The sequence below is a fragment of the Anomaloglossus baeobatrachus genome, chromosome 5, assembly GCF_048569485.1.
Source record: "Anomaloglossus baeobatrachus isolate aAnoBae1 chromosome 5, aAnoBae1.hap1, whole genome shotgun sequence".
NCBI lineage: Eukaryota > Metazoa > Chordata > Amphibia > Anura > Aromobatidae > Anomaloglossus > Anomaloglossus baeobatrachus.
The window spans coordinates 58,931,591-58,949,842 of record NC_134357.1 but is presented as its reverse complement, the minus strand read 5'-3'; the positions used below and the strand labels follow the sequence as shown (position 1 = coordinate 58,949,842).

At 48.5% G+C, this 18,252-nt stretch overlaps 1 protein-coding gene across 2 annotated transcripts in view; it reads left to right on the top strand.

Annotated features, from left to right (window-relative positions):
- Positions 1 to 18,252, top strand: part of CFAP46 (cilia and flagella associated protein 46) — a 370,852-nt gene that overhangs the window by 40,732 nt on the left and 311,868 nt on the right. For both annotated transcript variants that reach the window (XM_075348545.1, XM_075348544.1), the window contains exons 9-10: positions 9,141 to 9,254; positions 15,611 to 15,710. In XM_075348545.1, the coding sequence (XP_075204660.1) occupies positions 9,141 to 9,254; positions 15,611 to 15,710 (214 nt within the window). The remainder of the gene's footprint in view (positions 1 to 9,140; positions 9,255 to 15,610; positions 15,711 to 18,252) is intronic.

The window sequence follows — 18,252 nt, the reverse complement described above, 5'->3', positions numbered from 1 at the left end:
CGTACTGGAAGCCTACCGGGTAAGAGGGAGAATGCGCCCACTCAGGATTACAGCCCATTCCACCAGGGCGGTGGCAGCCTCGTGGGCGGTCCGTCACCACGCTCCAGCATCACAGCTTTGCAAAGTGGCCACCTGGTCTTCGCTCCACACTTTCACAAAGTTCTACAGGGTCCACACTTTCGCATCCTCTGATGCGAGCCTCGGTAGACGAGTTCTGCAGGCTGCAGTGGACCGAGGTCAGCCCTGAGAGTAACATTAGACCCACCCGTGGGACTGCTTTAGGACGTCCCATAGTCTCTGTGTCCCCCAATGAAGCGATAAAGAAAAGTAGATTTTGGCTACTCACCGTAAAATCTCTTTCTCGGAGCCTTCATTGGGGGACACAGCACCCGCCCTTGTGCTGGACATATGTTACTGTTCAATGGTACTGTTGAATGTTGAGTTGGATGTTCACTTCTGAAAGATTGTTCGTTCTTTACTGTTGTCTCCTATTGCTTTCTCACTAACTGAGGAACGATTGCCAGTTGGTGGGTGTATACTGCATAGGAGGAGTTTTTCTTGTTTTGCTTAGTGTCGCCTCCTAGTGGCAGCAGCATACAACCCATGGTCTCTGTGTCCCCCAATGAAGGCTCCAAGAAAGAGATTTTACGGTGAGTACCCATAATCTACTTTTCTTTATCGTTCCTTTGGGAGACCCAGACCATGGGTGTTTAGCTTCTGCCTCCGGAGTACACACAAAGTACTACACTTAAAAGTGTAGCTCCTCCCTCTGAGCTTATACACCCCCTGGTAGCCAGTCCTAGCCAGTTTATTGCTTTGTGTCAGGAGGCATACATCCACACATGCATTCTCAATGATTTGTTTGACTTTTGGAAAGAGTTTGAAGAAAAGCGGGTCCATGTCTGGACTCCCGGCATGTCCCTTCTTACCCCACTGTGTCGGCGGTGTTGTTAAGGTTGATTTACAAGGCTGCAGCCTTACATGCCTTGCTCCTTCACCATCCCTTCTGGGCTCTGGCTTGAAGTGGGAGCCAGCACGGTCTCCATGCCTGGCAGGAGTCCGGTCTCCATCCACAGCCCCTTGAGGATTCTGTTGGACCGGAGCACTCATCACCAGGGACATGGCCCTGCGTCTCAGCAGCTAAGTACCTGAGACGTTTATGTTGGGGGTCCCGGTTCTTTATTGTAAGGGGAGAGTATGCTGTATGTGATTGTTTTAACTTTTCCGGCGGGTTCTCTAGCTTTTGCCTGAGAACCGCGCCGATGGTGCCTGCTTGTCGGCCTCGCCGCTTAAATTTAGGCCCCGGCTTCGCCGGAGGCCTAGTTTCATTTTCCTGCCCTCGCATGTCACTCATGCAGAGGGACAGGTTCGGCTCCTCCCGGCGGCCGTTCTACACAGGGGAGGGACACTGCTGGGGCATCCCTCCTTCCCTGCAGGTCTCTATAGCCCTCCAGTTCCCGCTCTTTTATAGGAACGCCCTCTTCTCAGGCAGAGTTCACTCTGCTCTGGGACATCCTGCATTCTGCATCTCTGCTGAGGTGCTGCGACTGGGGGACCGGGCTTCGGGATCTGGAGGGCACACAACACCGCGCTCAGCGGTCTGGTAAGCCACAGCCGGTCTCCGGTTGTGGACCTCTGTATATTTTCCCTGGGGTTCATTCTCTGCAAAGCCCCCACTCCAGCAGCAACACAAAAGGAGCAAGGCTCCAAAGCTTTATTCTACATGCACTGCATGTAAGCTCCTGCTGCCTGAGCCGAGCACCTATCCACATTGTGATGTCTGCTCTAACTTGGCAGTCTCACCCCCAGTGGTCTCTCAGGCTGCTGCTGCACCTGTGACTGAACCCCCGGCCTGGGTAGAGTCTTTTTCTAGGTCCACATCCCAGTCATTTGCTGAGTCCATGGGACTTTTGTCCAGGACTTTGATGAATATGTATCAGCCTCCCTCACAGGGTGCCTCTAATACTCTTGACAGAGGACTCCTATCATCTGACCTCCGTCCATCGGAGCTCACGGAGGATTCATCATCTGATCCCAGACCCCGTCCTTCTAAGAGAAGGCGCAGGGTTTCCTCCCCCTCCCCATCCCACGGCTCTGTCTCAAGAGCTGACTCTCAAGATGAGGAGGATGCCCTCACTGGGGGCTCGGAGGCTATGTATCCCATCGATTTCTCTGAGGGTGACTCAGATCTTAGTGATTTGATTGCTTCTATTAATTCTGTGCTGGATCTCAATCCGCCAGTGTCAGAGGAGCAACTCTCTTTGGCAGAAAAACATCAGTTTACCTCGCCTAAGAGAGTGAAGAGTGTGTTCTTTAACCACTCCAGTTTTCAGACCACTGTGACCAAACCCAGGGCCTGCCCTGACAAACGCTTTCCAAAGCGTGGTTCTGATGACCAGTTTCCATGTCCACCTGAGGTGGTCAAGGAGTGGTCTCACTCCCCAAAGGTAGACCCTCCGGTGTCTAGGCTATCAGCCCGGACCGTTGTGTCGGTGGCTGACGGCACCTCACTTAAGGATTCCCCTGACCGTCAGATTGACCTTCTGGCCAAATCTGTGTATGAAGCTGCGGGGGCCGCGTTTTCCACGACTTTTGCAGCAGTGTGGGCTCTCAAAGCCATCTCTGCTTCTCTAGAGGAGATGCATTCCCTCACCAAGGAATCTATGCCTGAGATGGTTACCTTAACTGCTCAGGCTTCAGCTTTTTCATCTTATGCCATGTCTGCCATGCTAGAGGCTGCTCACCGCACTGCGGTGGCTTCAGCTAATTCTCTTGTTATCCGCAGGATTTTGTGGCTTCGAGAGTGGAAGGCAGATGCTTCTTCCAAGAAGTTTCTTGCTGGGCTCCCTTTTGCTGGTTCACGGCTGTTTGGTGAACAGCTGGATGAAATCATTAAAGAAGCTACTGGCGGGAAGAGTACTTCCATGCCACAAACCAAGACCAGGAAACCCGCCCAGGGTAGGAATCAATCGAGGTTTCGTTCCTTTCGTTCCTCCAACTGGTCATCCTCTAAGCCTTCCGCCTCGTCCACTAACTCAGCCAAGGATCAGAAATCCAACTGGCGCCCAAAAGCGCGTCCGCCGAAGACCGCAGGAGGTTCTGCCACTAAGGCAGCTTCCTCATGACTCTCGACCCGCTCCAGCCACGTCCTTAGTCGGTGGCAGGCTCTCCCACTTTGGCGACGCTTGGTTAAAGCAAGTCTCCGATCAGTGGGTGAGAGACATCATATCTCACGGCTACAGGATAGAATTCTCTTCCAGCCCTCCAAACAGATTTTTTCTCTCAACTCCCCCCTGCTCCAAGGCCGCCGCCTTCTCGCAGGCCGTGGCGTCCTTGCAGGCAAACGGAGTGATTGTCCCAGTTCCCGCTCGGGAACGGTTCAGAAGTTTTTACTCAAATCTCTTCCTAGTTCCAAAAAAGGACGGTACCTTCCGGCCCATCCTGGATCTCAAGCTTCTCAACAAGCATGTCCGGGTGCGGCATTTTCGCATGGAGTCTCTGCGATCAGTCATTGCCTCTATGACCCAAGGGGAGTTCCTGGCGTCCATCGACATCAGAGATGCCTATCTGCATGTGCCAATCGCAGTGTCACTTCAGCGTTGGTTACATTTTGCGATAGGAGAGGATCATTTCCAATTCGTGGCTCTCCCCTTCGGGTTAGCCACGGCCCCTCGGGTATTCACCAAGGTCATGGCGGCAGTGATTGCGGTCCTGCACCTCCAGGGGTTAGCAGTGCTTCCTTATCTGGACGACCTTCTGGTCAAGGGTACATCCAGCGCAGACTGTCAGCGGAGTGTTTCGCTCACTCTCGCCACCCTAGCCCAATTCGGGTGGATTGTCAATCTTCCCAAATCCACTCTGACTCCGACCCAGAGTCTCACGTACCTAGGGATGCAGTTCGAGACTTTGCCGGCACTTGTGAAGTTGCCCTTAATCAAACAGCAGTCTCTCCGGCTAGCGGTGCGCTCTCTCCTGAGGCCCCGCCGTTATTCCCTCAGGCGCCTGATGCAGGTGCTGGGTCAAATGGTGGCCTCCATGGAGGCGGTTCCCTTTGCCCAGTTCCATCTGCGTCCTCTGCAGCTGGACATTCTCCGCTGTTGGGACAAGCGGCCTTCCTCCTTAGAGAGGTTAGTGGCTCTGTCGCCACGGACCAGGAGCTCTCTTCAGTGGTGGCTTCGGTCCCTCTCCCTGTCCCAAGGGCGCTCCATCCTGACTCCGTCCTGGGTGATTCTCACCACGGATGCCAGCCTATCCGGCTGGGGAGCGTTACATCTCCACCACAGAGCACAGGGCACTTGGACTCCGTCCGAGTCAGCCCTTTCAATCAATGTGCTGGAAACCAGAGCTGTGCTTCTAGCTCTCCTAGCCTTTCACCACCTGTTGGCGGGCAGGCACATTCGAGTCCAGTCAGACAACGCGACAGCGGTTGCCTACAAATCACCAAGGCGGGACACGCAGCCGCCTGGCAATGTTGGAGGTCCAACGCATTCTTCAATGGGCGGAGGACTCCAAGTCCACCATATCCGCAGTCCACATCCCTGGCGTAGAAAACTGGGAGGCAGATTATCTCAGCCGTCAATCCGTGGACGGTGGCGAGTGGTCCCTGCACCCGGCAGTGTTTCAGTCAATCTGCCGCAAGTGGGGCACTCCGGACATGGACCTAATGGCATCCCATCACAACAACAAGGTTCCGGTTTACATGGCTCGCTCCCACGATCCTCAGGCCTTCGCCGCGGGTGCTCTGGTTCAAGACTGGTCCCAGTTTCGTCTGTCCTACGTGTTTACCCCTCTAGCTCTCTTGCCCAGAGTCCTGCGCAAGATCAGAATGGAGGGCCGTCGAGTCATCCTCATTGCACATCTTCCGGACCGTCCAGACCTGCTCTCGCAAGGTCCGTTTTTCCGCCCGAATTCTGCGGCACTCAAATTGACGGCGTGGCTCTTGAGTCCTGGATTTTGACGGCTTCTGGTATTCCTCCTGAAGTCATCTCCACTATGACTCGGGCCCGTAAGTCTTCCTCCGTCAAGATCTATCACAGGACTTGGAAAATTTTCCTGTCCTGGTGTCGCTCTTCCGGCCATTCTCCTTGGCCATTCTCGTTGCCGACCCTTCTGTCGTTTTTACAGTCCGGTCTGCAGCTAGGACTGTCCCTCAACTCTCTCAAGGGACAAGTCTCAGCTCTATCAGTGCTGTTCCAGCGGCGTCTCGCCCGGCTGGCTCAGGTCCGCGCCTTCATGCAAGGTGCGTCTCACATCATTCCGCCTTATCGGCCGGCCTTGGATCCCTGGGACCTTAACTTGGTCCTCACGGTATTGCAGAAACCCCCTTTTCGAGCCCCATTAGGGAGGTTTCTTTGTATCGTCTTTCTCAAAAGGTGGCCTTTCTAGTTGCCATAACTTCTCTCAGGAGAGTCTCTGATTTGGCTGCGCTCTCCTCGGAGTCACCTTTTTTGGTTTTTCACCAAGACAAGGTAGTTCTCCGTCCAACCCCGGACTTTCATCCTAAGGTGGTCTCTCCCTTCCACCTTAACCAGGATATTTCCTTGCCTTCCTTCTGTCCGGCCCCTGTTCATCGCTTTGAGAAAGCGCTGCATACTCTAGATCTGGTGCGTGCTCTCCGGATTTATGTGTCTCGCACCGCTGCGCTTAGGCTCTCTTTTTGTGCTAACCACAGGGCGGCGCAAGGGTCTCTCTGCTTCTAAGCCGACCTTGGCCCGTTGGATTAGATCGACCATTTCGGACGCCTACCAGAGTACTCAGGTGCCTCCCCCGCCGGGGATCAAAGCACACTCGACAAGAGCTGTCGGTGCCTCTTGGGCTTTTAGGCACCAGGCTACGGCTCAACAAGTCTGTCAGGCATCCACTTGGACTAGCCTGCATACCTTTTCGAAGCACTACCAAGTGCATGCTCATGCTTCGGCAGATGCGAGCTTGGGCAGACGCATCCTTCAGGCGGCTGTCGCCCACTTGTGAAGTTAGGCTCCGCCTACTTCTTAGTTTTTTCTGTTTATTTCCACCCAGGGACAGCTTTGGAACGTCCCATGGTCTGGGTCTCCCAAAGGAACGATAAAGAAAAAGAGAATTTTGTTACTTACCGTAAATAATTTTTCTTATAGTTCCATGTTGGGAGACCCAGCTCCCTCCCTGTTGCCTGTTGGCAATTTTCTTGTTCCGTGTGTTATCACCGGCTGTTGTCGTGGACAGAGTCTCCGGTTGTTCCGGTTCTTACTCGGTTCTACTTGTGGGTGGCTATTCTCCTTCAGCTTTTGCACTAAACTGGCTAGGACTGGCTACCAGGGGGTGTATAAGCTCAGAGGGAGGAGCTACACTTAAGTGTAGTACTTTGTGTGTCCTCCGGAGGCAGAAGCTAAACACCCATTGTCTGGGTCTCCCAATACGGAACTATAAGAAAAAGAATTTACGGTAAGTAACAAAATTCTCTTTTTTGGCTTATAAGCTGCGGCTACCACCACCAGGCTCTTATATACAGTATTCTAATATGCTGTATATAAGAGCCCAGGCCGCTGTGTAGAACATAAAAAACACTTTATAATACTTACCTAATATTCGCACTGTGGGCCTAATGGGTGTCTCCGTTCTCTGGTGCCAGGGCTGCCTCTTTTGGCCATCTTTGTTCTCCTTCTTCTCTAGCCGCGGTGCATGACGGGTTCGACATCATACACACTCGCCGGCATTCAGATCCTGAGCAGGGCAGATCAAAGTATTGTAGTGCGCCTGCGCGGGTCCGGCGAGTGTGTATGACGTAGCCGCGTCATGCACCCAGGCTTCAGAAAGAGGACGAAGATGGCTGAAGGAGGAGGCGCCGGCACCGGACAACGGAGACGGACAACAGAGACGACCATTAGGCCCACAGCAAGACCGGTAGGTAAGTATTATAAAGTGTTTTTTATGCTGTCACAGCGGGCTGGGCTCTTATATACAGCATGTTAAAATGCTGCATATAAGAGCCCGGTGGTGGTGGCCGCAGCTTATAGGCCACAAAAGTGGTGACAGGTTCCCTTTAAGATAGAAAGGCTGACTTCTGCTAAAGTTGGGGCTCTCGTCTGTCTCACTGTTTGACAGTGGTGTGAAACTTCCCGCTTCTTAGCTGGAACATACCACTGTGTGGGGTGAGGGAGAAAGAGAGTGTGCGGAATGTAATCCAAGGAAAAGCTGTGCGATCATACTTCATACTGGATGTAGTTCTACAATAAGCAATGTGTAATGGATTCCTGTGTAGCGTGAAGCAGAATAAGGGGAGAAGAGGGTGGCTAGAATGTGCAGCAACTAATATATATCCTGTCACAGCCTCTCCAGATTTTTATCACAGATTAACCCTTTCTAAGCAGCTATTTCCTCCTCTTATAGATTAACCATTTAGAAGCAGCTGTATCCTCCTTCTTTAGCTGTACTTTTTAATAGACATGGACATGGCGGTTATATAACAATATTCAGGATGGGGTCAGGTTCAGGCTCCTATTTTCGTCTGATTTACTTTCCGTTGATTTACTGTCCATTGGGATGAATTTGTGAATTAATTCATCATGTTTGTGATTTTCTTTTGGAGAATTTATGAGAAACAAATGGAAATTGATTTTCCCATTCTATTCTATGGACCAGCGAGTGAACAAAACGGCAGAGCAAGGCACAATCCTGTCACATCGGAGCACAAGACCACACTTTTCTGTTCAGATGCTTTAGAGAATCAGCTCTTCCCACCCCACACACAGTTGGTACTTCCCAGAGAAGAGAGCCTCAGCAGATTGTACACTCACTGTAAGGCTGGTTTCAGACGTCCGTGTTTTAGGTACATGTAACATCCGTTTTTAACACGGATGTCACACGTACCCATGTTACCCTATTGTGTACTCACACGGACCGTGTGGCCCCGCTATTTCACATGGAGACGTGCCCGTTTTTTCTCCGGCAGCACTGGTGCCACACGGACCGCACACTGATGTCATCAGTGTGACAGGTACCGGAGAAAACACGGGTTTTTAAATAAAAAGATTTTCCATATTTACCTCTCCCCAGCGATGCTGTCTCTGGCTCTGCTGTCTCCCGCTCCTGACCCCCGCTCATTATTTTCATTGATTATTCACTGGAGTGAGCAGCTTGGAGCAGGGGCATCGCGGTGACAGCGCTGGAGACAGCATCGCCGAGGACAGCATCGCCGAGGACAGCATCGCCGAAGATAGCATCGCTGGGGACATCACTAGTGACAGGTGTGTATCCTGCCAGCAATGTGTGTGCAGGGACGTCCAGGAGGTCATCAGATTTCCCAATGAACTCTGATGACCTCCTGATGACACCCCTGCGACAACTGCGCTACAGCGAGTGTCATGATGGTGACTTCCAGGGGTTCATGAGAGTTCATTGGGAACTGCAATGACCCCCTGTATGTCACTGCACAAACTACTGTATACTCACCTGTCCCCAGCGATGTCCCCGGCGGTGCTGTCCTCGACTGTGCTGTCCGGCGCTGTCCCCGCGATGCTCCGGCTTCCAAATTCTCGAACAGTGAATAATCAAAGAAAATAATGAGCGGGGGTCAGGAGCGGGAGGCAGCAGAGCAAAAGACAGCATTGCTGGATACAGGTAAATATAGAACATCTTTTCATTGCAGAGACACGTGTTTTACCCGGTACGTGTCACACATAGGCAAACACGGATGTCACACGTGTGACCATAACCATGCGTGTGACTGGTACCTGATTAAAACACGGACGTCTGAAACCGGCCTAAAAGTGAAAGTGAAAGTAAAACCTGCAGCCCTGTAATACTGAGGGAAATCATCAGATTTCCTAATGACATACATTTTGGAAAAGTCTTCTAATTTGATCCACTGTCACTTTTGCTGTTTATCTCAAAACCGATCGATCCACTTTAAGGAACAAGTTACAAACTGCTGTTGGGTGTTCTAAATAAATGTTGACATCCTGGTCCTGGGACAGAGGTTCTCGGCTTTTTAGACTACAGTGCAGTTTTATTGTTATTGCTGAAGTCGGATACTCCTTTAAATATTCTAAGCAGTGGCCAGCGCTACAGACATTGAGAAATAACCTCTGCCTGCAGAATTATTTGCAGCTCCGTACCTTGTATTGTTACAAATATACCCGTTATTATTTCCTCTTTATTTACAGGCAAATGGATGGCTCCTTTACAGCTAAGGACGTTTTTACAAACCTCAATGAAATTTATAAACTTATGGCTACTGTGGACAACGAGCCCGCTCTGCATTTATCCACTTCGGAAAAGTAAGCTAATTTATTCTTCTGATTTATTTGTACCGGGGCATTAAATATGCATTTAACACAATAGACTATTGTCTTACATAGTGTTTCTACTACCATAAATGTAGATCTTTTTGGCTCCAGTACACAGGCATTTCATTGTATTACTTAATGGGGTTTTCACACAAGTATTACCTATTTACAGGAGAGGCGATAAATGTCTGATATAAACTTAAAGAGGACCAACCACCAGAATTTTCATAGTCCTTCCTCCCTCCCTCCTCCCCCTGTAATAACAGAGACAGGGGGAGGAAGGACAGGCAGGCAGACAGTATGATTATTGGGTATAGTGGGAAAACAACAGATAACCTTTCATATCCCCATACGCTCTTAATCTGCAGTTTAATACTGTCACTTTGCGGTCTAGCTGATGTACTGGAAGCGCCTCTGAACTTTTTTCCTGCTGGGAATTGCCAGCTTTCAGTCATATAGGCGTATGATTGAAAGCATTTGTGGCGCCCCTGAGGCACTGGTCGCCACAGGGTACTGCACCTCAATTAAAGTGCGGTATCTATCTCAGGTAAGGAGGGGGTTAATCACCGGTGTTCCACATTCACACACTACATACAGCTTAGGAGCCTTCACACAGGGTGGGATGGCTCAGGGTAGGCAGGGGGGTAGCCATCACGATCATGGGACTTCCCGGTCACTGAAGCCTGCCACCTGGGGGGCGGGTTCCACTGGGGGTAGAAATAGGCACAACACACGCACATCAAAAACAGACCTGTCAGGAACATACAGTAGTTGTGGTAAGATATCTCTGGAAAACTTGGACTTTACTGGGCCCGGGGCTCGGAGCGGCAGCTCAACCAGGTACCTAACTGCAGAGGGGGACACCCTAGAAATAGGACTCTCACTCCTTCCCTCTTAAAACACCGGTGGTAACCCCTTACCGGATCTGGGATTGACCGGAGCCCATCACGGCAGTGACCAGCATGACCGGGCTGGCAGCTGAAGTTGTGAGTAAACTACACCCTAAACCCACAGAGACTGTGTTGGCTCATCCTTACCGGCACCGCCGCCCAGCGCTTAGGCGCCAATGGCCATTACCTTTTTCCTCACCATCCACCCGGGGTCCACTCCGCCTGTGGGAGCGACACTATCCCGGCTGCCGGAATACCTACCCCGGCGAGGAACCCAGCAGCCGCGGCTACTCCCTGGCCGCATACCACAGATGGCGTCACGTCAAACTTTCCCCATTACCCCACTTTCCCCACCATTTACTGTACGCCTCAGGGCAACGAAACCGGTCAAGGCCACCCCGTGACAACGCTTGACCTGACCCAAAACGGCCCGGCGACGAGTAGGTTAACCACCTGCCCCGGGGTGCTACACATTCATCAAACACAATGTGGTGATTAGCAGCAGTAAGCACGCATCGTCACCTTGATAGACAACGCACTCAACAGCACATCTGGGCAGCACGAGCTGTTAGTCAAAGTGCCGGGGCATGCTTACAGCCACTGCTCACAATGCTGTTAGTGATGAATGTAGCAGCTATGTGTACGCTTCTTCATCTGAAATCAAGAGGCTCCTGGGAGGAATAAAGTTCATGTCTTCCTGGTGGCCGCCCTTTTGCCAAGACAGCATTATAACGTTATTAAAAGGGAACTGAAAGCTGATGCATGCTGCCCTATCCTATGTATCAGGCACTGGCTGTATGATTTCTGACATACATAGTTAACTCAGAGATGCTGCCACATTTCAGAGAAAACCATGGTTTAGTAGCCACAAGGGATCAAGCGCATAGGAGACTAGTTGGACAGGTGGTCCCCAGAGGCTTTTTCCTGCCCCCTGCCCTGCGTGCTTGTAGGCATATAACAAGATGGATGTTTCGGTCTGATAGAGTGCTATCAAAGTGGCTGTTAGTTTTATAACAAGATTAACTATAATATGAGCTCCTTTTATTACACAACGCGTTTCAGCAAATCCACTGTTGCTTTCATCAGGTATACTGGATAAAGGATAAAATCATGCAAACAGTGCCTGATACATCCTGCCACAGGCAGCATGTATCAACTGTCAGATTGCCTTTAACCCTAGAGATTAACCCCATATCTGCAGTTTAATTGCGTTTGGGGACATGATGGGTTCCCTTTAAAGGGAACCTGTCACCACTTTTTTGGCCCATAAGCTGCAGCCACCACCACTGGGCTCTTATATACAACATTTTAACATGCTGTATATAAGAGCTTAGGCCGCTGTGTAGAACATAAAAACACTTTATAATACTTACCTAACCATCGCGCTGCAATGGAGTTGGGTTAGATGGGCGTCTCCGTTGTCCGGTGCCGCCTCTTTCGGCCATCTTAGCCTTCCTGCTTCTGTAGCCAGGGTGCATGACGCGTCTACGTTATTCACACTCGCCGGCATTGAGGTGCAGGCGCACTTTGATCTGTCCTGAGCAGGGCAGATCAAAGTATTGTAGTGTACACGTGCGGGAACGGCGAGTGTGTGTAACATAGGACGCGTCATGCACACAAGCTTCAGAAGCAGGACGAAGATGGCCGAAAGAGGCGGCGCCGGTACCGGACAACGGAGACGCCCATATGACCCAACTCCACCGCAGCGCGACCGTTAGTTGAGTATTATAAAGTGTTTTTTATGTTCTAGACAGCGGCCTGGGCTCTTTTATATACAGCATGTTAGAATACTGTATATAAGAGCCCGGTGGTGGTGGTGACAGGTTCCCTTTATAAGGATACTATAGTTTCTCTAGTAAAATCTTATTTAGTCATTTGATGGTTGATGATGCCGGCATCATTTCTCTAGTCACCTTGCATTAAACCTTTACATGTAGCATATTGTATGTCCCCTTTCAGTGTGCAGGATTATGGAACGAGCTCTGTCTTGAAGTATTCTGCTGCTACATGATATTTACTGCACTATGAACATCATAAAAAGTAAAACAATTTCATCATTTCTCTCCATTTTGATTTTCTTCTCATTTTTCAGTACATTATATAATAATGAGGTACATGGGTGACATTCACAACTACAAGCCCTCCCTTAATAAACACGTCCTCTTATGGCTATTTTAATGAAAAAATAAAAAAAGTTATAGCTCTTGAAAGAAGGATATGAAAAACAAAATAAAAAAATGAAAAATCGATTTTTTTGAAGATATTAAATGATAGAACACAGGATTTACATGGAACTAGCAAATTCCCCAAAGTAGCAATGGCTGATCGCCTCTTTCAGTTGTCCCTAGTGGATAACACCTAGCTAGTGCATTGCCCTTGTAGTGGGCTGGCCAGTAAAGTAGTGGGCTCTGCAGGAATGTAGTGGGCTATTCGGTAATGTAGTTGGCTATCTATTAATATAGTGGGCTATATAATAATGTAGTGGGCTGACCAGGACTTTAGTGGGCTATTTGGTAATGTAGTGGGCTAGCCAGTAATGTAGTGGACCATATAGTAATGTAGTGGGCTATCCAGTAATGTAGTAGGCCATATTATAATGTAGTGGGCTAGCCAGTAATGTAGTGGGTTTGCAAGTAATGTACTGGTCTGCGATTAATGTAGTGGGCTTTGCAGTAATGTATAGTGCTATCCAGTAATGTAGTGGGCTGGACAGTAATGTAGTGGGCTATCCAGTAGTGTATTGGATTGGCCATTATTGTAGCAGGCTGCACAGTTACGTAATTGGGCTAGCCAGTAATGTAGTGGGTTATGCAGTAATGTAGTGCCCTAGCCAGTAATGTAGTGTGTTATCCATTAATGTAGTGAGCCATTTAGTTATGTAGTAGGCTTGCCAGTAATGTAGTGGGCTATATAGAACAATTCACCATCTGGAGACTTCTATTCATAGCTGTTTGCTAGACCTGGTGCTAATGCGTGGGCCACACATCATGGGCCAACGAGCCACAGGTTGGGGACTCTGGCATACAGCATCGATACTACATCCTAGAAAACCCATTAACTTGATCTACATTTTTTACTGTCTTCTGACACGTCATTGAGGCACTTCATCCTGGGGGTCTATATCTTTGGACCCCCACAAACTTTATTCCACAGTATGCTGAGTAATCTGTTCCTTTGACTGTTAGGGTTCTTTCAGATGTCCACGCAATTCTGTCCGATGTCGGATTGCAATACATGGACTGGCCGACCCAAGCATGAGACAGGAGGTGCTTGGCCAGTCCGAACTCAGTGATCTGACATTGGACCGTGGAATTGTGAAAGAGGCCTTGATGTGGAAATCACTTTGACTGCCCTATGTTGATCCTGGTTTAATCTTCTTAAAGAAATGTTCCCATCTTAGATATTTAGGGCACTCTCAAGAGATTACCGTATTTTTCGGACTATAAGACGCACCGGACCATAAGACGCACCCTGGTTTTTAGAGAAGGAAAATAGGAAAATAAAATTTCAAGCAAAAAATGTGGTCATGACACACTGTTATCGGGCGAGTATCTGCTGCTGACACTATTATGGGGTAATGTTCCCAAATTCTCTACTAAGTTACCCCATCCTGGTAATGATCCTCCTGCCTTGTGTATATATATACAGTATGTCCCTCATCCTGGTATAGCCCCATCTTGCTATATACTGCCATTCTGGTATCTGCTCCCATCCTTTCTATATACGCCATCATCCTGCTCATATAACCCCATCATCCTGCTCATATACCACATTATCCTGCTCATATACCTCTATTATCCTGCTCATATACCCCCATCATCCTGCTCATATACCACCATCATCCTGCTCATATACCCCATCATCCTGCTCATATACCCCCATCATCCTGCTCATATACCCCCATCATCCTGCTCATATACCCACATCATCCTGTTCATATACCCCCATCATCCTGCTATATACCCCCATCACCCTGCTATATACCCCCATCATCCTGCTCATATACCCCCATCATCCTGCTATATCACATCATCCTGTTCATATACTCCCATCATCCTGCTATATGGCCCCATCATCCTGCTATATGGCCCCATCATCCTGCTCATATACCCCCATCATCCTGATCATATAACCCCATCATCCTGCTATGTCCTGCATCCTGTGGCACACAAAAAAAATAAATAAACGTGTACACTCACCTTTCCTCGCTCCACGCAGCGTCGCTCCTCCTCCTGTCTGCCGGCAGCGCTGTGTTGAGCCGGCCACGATACCTGCAGCATCGCGATATCCTCCTGTCTGCTGGCGCGACTGTGTGGACACGTGCGCACAGCGATGACTTCATTGCTGTGAGCACCGCTAGTTTCCATACAGCCGCGGCCGGCAGACAGGAGGAGATCGCGAGGCTGCAGGGGAACGGTGAGTACATTGATTCACTGCACCCCGCGCTGATGATGACGCGCGGGCGGCAGTGAATACAGCCGAGCATGATCACTCCAGGCTGTAGTGCCAGGGGTGATCACACGAGCTGGCTGTTTACTATGCGCGCGTCCCCGCCCATCACCCCGCCCACCTGTAGCGCCGGCTTCAGCGCTGAGAGATGGGCGGGAGGATGGGCGTGCATATGAAATGAGCGGGCCCACGTGGTCACGGCAGGCGCTGCTGCAGCCTGCTCGTCCCGCCGATGACCCGCTCCACCGCAGCACGCTCATTCCCTGCAGCCCTATATTCAGACCATAAGACGCACCCCCCACTTTAACCCAACATTTGGGGGAAATAAAGTGCGTCTTATAGTCCGAAAAATACGGTAATAGAAATGCCGAATGGATGGTCTTCACCCCTGAGACCTTCCCTTATCTGCAGAACAAACCCTCATTTGTTGATTTCTGGATGTCAACATCTACTTACTGTTCTGTGGAGAGTTGAGGGTGTCCTCTTATAAGATGACAAAATAAGATTGTTCCCTGCAATGCTGATTATAAAACTGGATTTATTTACCATGAGATGGTCCAGACCGCTCGTAACTTGTGAATTATTAGTGAGTGGGACCTCATCGGTCCCACTGGTCTGAGAAGAGAGTGGCCACAACTCCTCTCCGATGGGCCCTGTCAGAGCCTTATTCCCGAATAAGACGCGCTCAGATCCTTTTGGGCTGGTGATAAATTTAGACACTGGAAGTTCTAAAGAAAGGGCTAAAAAGTAACAGTTTGGATGGGAGCGAATTTGTGGCCCAAATTTCCTAACATTGGTGTCCATAGAGGCCATATCTCAGCAGATGTTTTGACGCTGAGCTCTAATACTGTAATGAAATGAGAACGCAGTTTAGTATTTGGTGTCTGTGAGTATAAGATCCAGTGTTATCTGTAGTAAATCCACAGCTGGACGTAATACACGTATCTCTTTCATTTATACATTTTCAAGCCTTAATGATTTCTGCACAATTGTCCTGTTCATTTACAGAACTCCTCTCCTGATTGAACTCGCTCGTCTCTCGATGGATTTAAAATGCAATCAACTCGCTGCCGCCTGCGTCAATGATCTGAAGACTGCCGAGATCGCGGTATGTTTCCAGCCTTTGTGTCTATCACATGCTGTGAGCTGCTCTCTTACTATGTCGTTCTGATTTATTGGGCTCTATTCGCAAAATTATGTATATACTGGCGGTGATTTAAAGCTCCTGAGATGGTGCATCCTGTAAATATCTGATGGCGTCGGACCCCACCTTTAGGACCTGCCAACAGCGTATCTCACCTGATGAGACGGCCAAATATACTTCCATGAATACAAAAGAGGATCGATACCAATGTTAAAAACTGACGCAGGTCGGTCCACATTCTGTAAGGTCCAAATGAAACGTGTTACCGACACCTTGCTTTTGGCCAGTCTGTATAGTCTAAAACAGGGGAGCCAACCATGCAGACAAAAAGCACACAAAAATATAATATAGGACCAGTCATAGACAAATATGGACGACGGTAATTCCTCAATATAATCAGAATTATTTATAAATACTGTCCCTTTATGGAGAGATATCATATAGAATATACTCCAAATACATATTAATCAATTTGTGTATCAAACACACATGGACACTCATTCAATTAAATAAGGAGAATTTTTATTAGCTACAAAAATACACATGAAATGTAATAATATACAATTCCCATATATTATGACACAAAAGAGGTAAAGGTAGGACTACATCACACCCACCCACAGTGTGGCAGACAGGGAGCACCTCAAATAAACCCCGTGTATTCAATAAATATACCTTATAAATGAGTAATTATACTTCATACGATTATCCATACACAGAGTAGTCCCATGTAAGTGTCCAAAGACAAATTAAGTATGAAGCTTAAACATAGTAAGAGAATGGAGGTGCGCACTGTTGGCCAGACGTGGGAGGGAAAGACACCAGGGTCCCGAACGCGTGTGTCGCGTTAGCTTCTTCAGCGGGGCACAGACCTCTGTGCCCCGCTGAAGAAGCTAACGTGACACGCTCATTTATAAGGGATATTTATTGAATACACTGGGTTTATTTGAGGTGCTCCCTGTCTGCCACACTGTGGGTGGGTTTGATGTAGTCCTACCTTTACCTCTTTTGTGTCATAATATATGGGAATTGGATATTATCACATTTTATGTGTATTTTTGTAGTTAAATAAAAATTCTCCTTATTTAACTGAATGAGTCTCCATGCGTGTTTGATACACAAATCGATTAAAATATAATATAGCTAGTCCAAAACAGTTACCTTGTAAAAGATTTGAAACCCAAATAGCCAACTTAAAGGGAATCTGTCAGCAGGTTTTTGCTATCTCCTCTGAGAGCAGCATAGTGTAAGCAAAGAGATCCTGAATCCAATCATGTATCACTTAGATTACTGGCTGCAGTCATTCTGACACAGTCAGAATTTTTAGCTTTAGTCTTATAGGAGAGCTGAGTGAGCTGTCCCCGACCACGCCAGGCTCTCTACATTGACAGATAGGTGTCAATCACAGCAGGGGTCATGCAGGACTGCTGTGCACATGACATTGTAGTCCGAGCAATGAGAAGTTTTGCTGGTTATACAAACATACCAAATAAACAACAGATGGGACCGTAACAAGACAGGCATCCCTGAATTCTGTGTGTTAACCCTGGCATCTTACATAGCAAAAACCTGCTGACAGATTCTCTTTAATTGGATTTTCAAGTTACATTTTTTTTGTTGTTCTAAAAGCTTCTAATTAAAAATAATTAAGTCATCAGCCCCATTTTAGCCTCTGCAGAGAAGCCGCATTAGGGATGCTTAATCCGTACCTGATGCTTTTGTGACGTTTCAGGGACCTCACCTTTCACTAGGGGCGGATGGAGCATCTGCGGACCCTGAAATGGAGCCATGAAAACCTTATTTCATGGACTTTCTTCACTTCAGTGAGAAGGGTGATGGATTTTGCGTTTTATACCAGTGTTCATTGCTTGATTCAATATTACGGCATAAAGAGAGGCGATTCACAGTACAATTGTTCCATGAGATGGTTAGGAGTTGGTTAAAAAGGGTCAAAAGTCTGGATGAAAATAACACTCAGCCATAGTTACTCCTAGCTCCCCATTCCAGCTCTCTGGCGCTGCCACCAGACCGCTCACACAATTCGAAGACATGACCGCTGCAGCCAGTCACCGAGTTCAATTGTGAAATCTATGGGAAACGGCACAAGAATGTAGATCTTCAGTGACTGGCTGCAGTGGTCACTACTATATGAACAGAAACTAGGTGCAGTAGAAGATATGTAAGGGAGTCTTTGGCATAAATGAATTAAAAACCCCCAAAATTAAACTTTAAAGGTGTAGTTTCATGAAAGGTCTCCCCTGTTTTTTTTCTGAATACAAAAAAATGAACAATGCCACATAAAAATGCGCACAAGGATGTAATACATAGCAGTCCACTCCAAGAGACAGACTCCCAATAAAGCTTCCTTTGTCCTTCAGACAAGAAAAGCACAGCAAGGGTCAATGGTCAGAGCCCATCGGACTTCCAGTATCCAACTGGGCTGCCACCCTAGTGGACCAGAGAGCTAAGTCTAGTTCAACTCTGGAGGAGAATCGGTGGGGGGGGG